General features: G+C 39.9%; 1 protein-coding gene across 2 annotated transcripts in view; it reads right to left on the reverse strand.

Moving 5' to 3' along the window:
* Positions 1-5,974, reverse strand: part of LOC110311725 (sperm-associated antigen 6) — a 92,566-nt gene that overhangs the window by 43,120 nt on the left and 43,472 nt on the right. For both annotated transcript variants that reach the window (XM_029470314.1, XM_021185223.2), the window contains one exon: positions 1,840-2,023. In XM_029470314.1, coding sequence (XP_029326174.1) covers positions 1,840-2,023 — 184 coding nt within the window. The remainder of the gene's footprint in view (positions 1-1,839; positions 2,024-5,974) is intronic.

Below are 5,974 nucleotides of genomic sequence, written 5' to 3' on the forward strand. Positions count from 1 at the left end.
GGAGGGCCCCTTGTGAGTGGTGCCATCTCTGGGCTGGTAGTCTTGGGTTCTATAAGAGAGCAGGCTGAGCAAGCCAGGGGAAGCAAGCCAGTAAGTAACATCCCTCCATGGCCTCTGCATCAGCTCCTGCTTCCTGACCTGCTTAGTTCCAGTCCTGACTTCCTCTGGTGATCAACAGCTATGTGGAAAGTGTAAGCTGAATCAACCCTTTATCCTCCCCAACTTGCTTCTTGATCGTGATGTTTGTGCAGGCATAGAAACCCTGACAACTAAGACAGTTATGAAGATAGAACTAATTCTACTCGTGGGTAGAATCTTACTCAGTGCTTTCCAATCTCATAATGATTTCTACGAGAAAATTACAACTCTAAAAATACAGTTAAGGCTGGAGATAAAGTTCAGTGCCAGGTACTTGGCAAGCATGACTGAGGCTCTGTGCTCCATCCCTAGCAAAAACAAATAAATAAACCATCAGCAAAAACAAAGCCATGGGGAGACAGAAGTAAGTAGCACCTCTCCATGGCCTCTGCATCAGGTCCTGCCTCCAGGCTCTTGACGGGCTTGATTTCCTATCCTGACTCTCTTTGATGATGAACTGTGATGTGGAAACATGCCAAATAAGCCCTTTCCTCCCAAACCTGCTCTGGTCGTGGTGTTTCATCATAGCAATAGTAATCCTAGTGAAGACAGAGAACTAGTTAGGGAAAGGAAAAGGATTAGTGGGAGGCAGACCACAGTGGGTAATAGAGGTTGGAGGGAGCAAGGTGGGTAAACCAAAAGACAGTGTGTGTGTGTGTTAATGAAGTCTATTGTTGCATATCACTAGCATATGCTAATTATAATATAAAAAGAAAAAATGCTGCCTAATTTCCCAATGGGTAGTAAATAACAGGCCTAAATGAGCCTATTTAGACACCAAACTCTAGATGCTATGAAATGAATTTTAATATATTGATTTTAAAGCCTTCTGACAATAATATTCTTTCTCAGATTAATGTTATTTAGTCCTATTTCTTTCTTGTCTCTAACGGTGTTGCTATGTTTCTAGGTTGCTACCAGTATTGTCAGGAACAGATAGTATGATCAAGTAGTTAACATGGACTTGGGTATCAGAATTAAACCCCAATTCTGATGCTACCATCCACATAACCTAAGGCATCTTCTCTAAGTTACACAATTTGGTAGGGAGACAAGCACCTAAACAAGCTGAAATGCAGGGTGCAGAGCCAGGCTCATAATTATTCAGTACACAGTAGCTGCCATTTTATACATAAACACAATGAAAAGAAACTGCGAGTTTTGAAAAGGCATCTTAATTCCACTAACTGTAATACAAACATGTAGTTCTTTATAACTTATATCCATATGAAAACTTACAGTATTATTAATAAATGCATAGTGTATTATGTAATTTTATCATTTAAAACATAACTTATAACAAAGATAAATGAATTGTCATGGGGTGACAATCCAACATATATTCATCAACAAACAAATTTCAAGGATATTTTTTATTTTACTGGTTGATTTGGGATATTTATTTTGGTTGGTTTTATTTATTTTGGTTTAAAGGCAGGACCTCTCAGAGTAGTAGTTCAGCTTGGTCCTGAGCTTGTAATCTTTCTGCTTCAGCTTCCTGTATGCCAGGATTATAAACATGCAACATTATGACTGGCTACCAAAGCCTTTGAGGAACAATCCTACTCCAAATAGCTGGACTGCCATTCAAACGTGATTTCCACCACATATACAGTCAACCTGAAACTCAATCTACTGTTTATTAACACTGAATAATGTCATAAATCTAGAGTTTCCTTGTTTCCAAATATTCCCCATTACCTGTGTTGTGTCTTGCAATGTATCCAAGTGCCCAGGCTGCAGCCTCCTTGACCCCAGGGTCAAAATCCTCCAAGCAGATCACCAGTGTATCTAGAGCTCCGCAGTCAACTATGGCCTGGGCCAGCTGAGGAGAGTGTTTCCCAACTGCTCTCAGCACAAAGGCAGCTGCCTTTTTGTAGAAACGCTAACAGGGAAAAGAACAGAACAAACTAAAGCAGCTTTAAAATTACTTTAAAGAGAGCTCAATGGACCTGGAATACAAAAAGATAAAAACTTAGCCTGAAAAATCACATTGATTCTTTTTTTTTTAAGATTTATTTATTTATTATATATAAGTACACTGTAGCTGTCTTCAGACACACCAGAAGAGGGCATCAGATCTCATTACAAATGGCTGTGAGCCACCATGTGGTTGCTGGGATTTGAACTCAGGACCTTTGGAAGAGCAGTCAGTGCTCTTAACCATTGAGCCATCTCTCCAGCCCCACTTTGATTCTTTGAAAACCCCCCACTACTCCCTTTTGGTAAACTGAAAATAAGGTATGTTTAAATTTACATTTTAAATATCTTACACTTAAGTATGCATTTGGAAATTGTAAAAATCAAATATAAGCATAATGTTGAAAGTGATAAGAGTTCTTGGTACTGAAAGCTATTGTTTAACTCATGGGAACACTTGGACTTTCCAAATGTCACTAATATTATCAGCTAACTCATTTCTGTTATTTGCTGTCAGTCTCTAAGCATGGCAGGACTCTCATCACCTCAACTCATTTTCCTGGTATTCCAAGTTATCCTGAAATAACAGTCAAGTTTCAGGATGTTCTTAGATGTTCTTATGTGGTAAACATAAGGTAAAATTGTCATACATTTAAATTTCTCCTGGTAAGGAAATAAGCTAAACAGTAGAATAAAGCTAATATGTTATTGAGTTAATATAGTATATTGACTCTTTTAGAGATGTGTTTTCTAGATAGAGCAATGTAGTTGCCTATATAAACTTGTGAGCATGAAGGTCCTTCTGTCCACAGACCTCTAGGGAAACCAGGAAAGCTAAGCACATGGGATTGCCCTCTCAAAGGAAAGGATATATAACATTTTTCCATCCAGAAGGCTGTGAATTGGAAGTGATTAACAGTCTGCTAATCTGAGTTATCTGTAGGGCCAGGCCATATCAAGATCCTACAACCAGGACCACAGGCAGGTACTAGCTCAAATGACCTCTGTGCTATGACTAAGACCAGGCTTATGCATGCCCTAATTCTTCACATGACCTGTAATTCCTTACAAAAATGTACGATGGAATTTTCTTTTATACTGTGTAAGTAAAAAGTTTCCCTCAAATTGATGGTTTCTTTATTATTATTATTACATACATATATAATGAATATATAAAAATATAGCACTAAGTTTGTTTACTGTGGCTTATATCTATACAACTTCAGAGCTGATGTTCTCACAGTATGTCATATGTCACTAGTGTAAAAAAAATACTATATTAGTAATAGTGTTTTCTTTGGCGTGTTTTCTGAAATTTCTTTTTTTGGTTTTTTTTTTTTTTTTTTTTTTTTTTTTTTGGTTTTTTGAGGCAGGGTTTCTCTGTATAGCTCTGGCTGTCCTGGGACTCACTTTGTAGACCAGCCTGGAACTCAGAAATCCACCTGCCTCTGCCTCCCAAGTGCTGGGATTAAAGGCGTGTGCCACCATGCCCGGCGCTGAAATTTCTTAAGTTATATCACTAATTTATTTTTTTATATTCTTTTAAAAAATTATATTTCCTTTTTCCAATGGAGGAGCTAGAGAAAGTATCCAAGGAGCTAAAGAGATCTGCAACCCTGTATGTGCAACAACATTATGAACTAACCAGTACCCCGGAGCTCTTGACTCTAGCTGCATATGTATCAAAAGATGGCCTAATCGGCCATCACAGGAAAGAGAGGCCCATTGGACATGCAAACTTTATATGCCCCAGTACAGGGGAATGCCAGGGCCAAAAAGTGGGAATGGGTGGGTAGGGGAGTGGGGGGAGGGTATGGGGGAGTTTTGGGATAGCATTGGAAATGTAATTGAGGAAAATACGTAATAAAAAAATTATATTTTCTTTTTAAAATCTAAAAGAAAAATTTCATTTTAATCATTTACATTCCACAAAATTTTTAATTATTTTTTAATTTTATTGGTTATTTTATTTATTTACATTTCAAATGTTATACCCTTTCCAGAATCCCCACCCCCGGAAACTCCGTATCCCATTCCCCTTTCCCCCTGCTTCTATGAGGGTGTTCCCTGATCCACTCCGGCCACCCTCCCTGGCATCTCCCTACATTGGGGCATCAAACCTTCACAGGACCCCACTCTTCTCCCACTGATGCCTGACAAGGCCATCCTCTGCTACATATACAGCTGGAGCCGTGGATCCCTCCATGTGTACTCATGGTTGGTGGTTTAGTCCCTGGGAGCTCTGTGGGATCTGGTTGGTTGATATTGTTGTTCTTCCTATGGGGTTGCAAATCCCTTCACCTCCTTCAGTTCTTTCTCTAGCTCCTCCATTGGGGACCTTGTGCTCAGTCCAAGAGTTGAGCACTACCTCTGTATTTGTCAGGCACTGGCAGAGCCTCTCAGGAGACAGCTCTATCAGCACCTGTCAGCAAGCACTTGTTAGAATCCACAATTGTAGGGTTTGGTGACTGCATATGGAATGGGTCCCCAGGTGGGGCAGTCTCTGGATGGTCATGCCTTCAGTCTCTGCTCCAAACTTTGTCTCTGTAACTCCTTCCATGGTTTTTTGTTCCCCCTTCAAAGAAGGACTGAAGCATCCACACTTTGGTCTTACTTCTTCTTGAGCTTCATGTGGTCTGTGAATCTTATCTTGGGTATTTTTGAGCTCCTGGGCTAATATCCACTTATCAGTGAGTGCATACCATGCATGTTCTTTTGTGACTGGGTTACTTCACTCAGGATGATATTTTCTTTTTTTTTTAATTTATTTATTTATTATATGTAAGTACACTGTAGCTGTCTTCAGACACACCAGAAGATGTGTTGTGAGCCACCATGTGGTTGCTGGGATTTGAACTCTGGACCTTCAGAAGAGCAGTCGGGTGCTCTTACCCACTGAGCCATCTCACCAGCCCTGGGATGATATTTTCTAGTTCCATCCATTTGCCTAAGAATTTCATAACCTAAAGTTATCAAAAAAGATAAGGAAGGACACTTCATACTCCTCAAAAGAAAAATTTACCATGATGGACTCTCAGTTGTGAACAACTATGCTCCAAATGCAACCACATTTATAAAAGAAACTTTACTAAAGCTCAAAGCACACATTGAACCTCACACAATAAGAGTAGGAGGCTTCAACATCCCACTCTCATCAATGGACAGATCCTGGAAACAGAAACTAAACAGAGATGCAGTGAAACTAACAGAAGTTATGAATCAAATGGATCTGGCAGATATCTACAGAACATTCTATCCTAAAACAAAAGGATATACCTTCTTCTCAGCACCTCATGGTACCTTCTCCAAAATTGACCACATAATTGGTCACAAACCAGGCCTCAACAGATATAAAAAGATTGATATAATCCCATGAATCCTATCAGATCGCTATGCACTAAGGCTGGTCTTCAATAACAACAAAAACAATAGAAAGCCCACATACACATGGGAGCTGAACAATGCTCTACTCATTGATAATTTGGTTAAGAAAGAAATAAAGAAAGAAATTAAAGACCTTTTGGAATTTAATGAAAATGAAGCCACAACATACCCAAACTTATGGGACACAATAAAAGCAGTGCTAAGAGGAAAACTCATAGCTCTAAGTGCCTCCAAAATGAAACTGGAGAGAGCATACACTAGCAGCTTGACAGCACACCTGAAAGCTCTAGAACTAAAGGAAGCAAATTCACCCAAGAGGAGTAGACAGCAGGAAATAATCAAACTCAGGTGTAAGGAGCCGCCTTCACATTCGCCATTACAAGATGGCGCTGATGGCACTGACACCCGTGTTCTAAGTAGTAAACAAGCAAGCTGCGCATGTGCCGGGGTAGCTTTCCACGCCATGTGCTCTGCCTTTCCCGTGACGACAACTCCGGCTGATGGGCTGCAGCCAATCAGGGAGTGACACGTC

Source organism: Mus caroli, chromosome 16 (assembly GCF_900094665.2).
Source record: "Mus caroli chromosome 16, CAROLI_EIJ_v1.1, whole genome shotgun sequence".
Taxonomy (NCBI): Eukaryota; Metazoa; Chordata; class Mammalia; order Rodentia; family Muridae; genus Mus; species Mus caroli.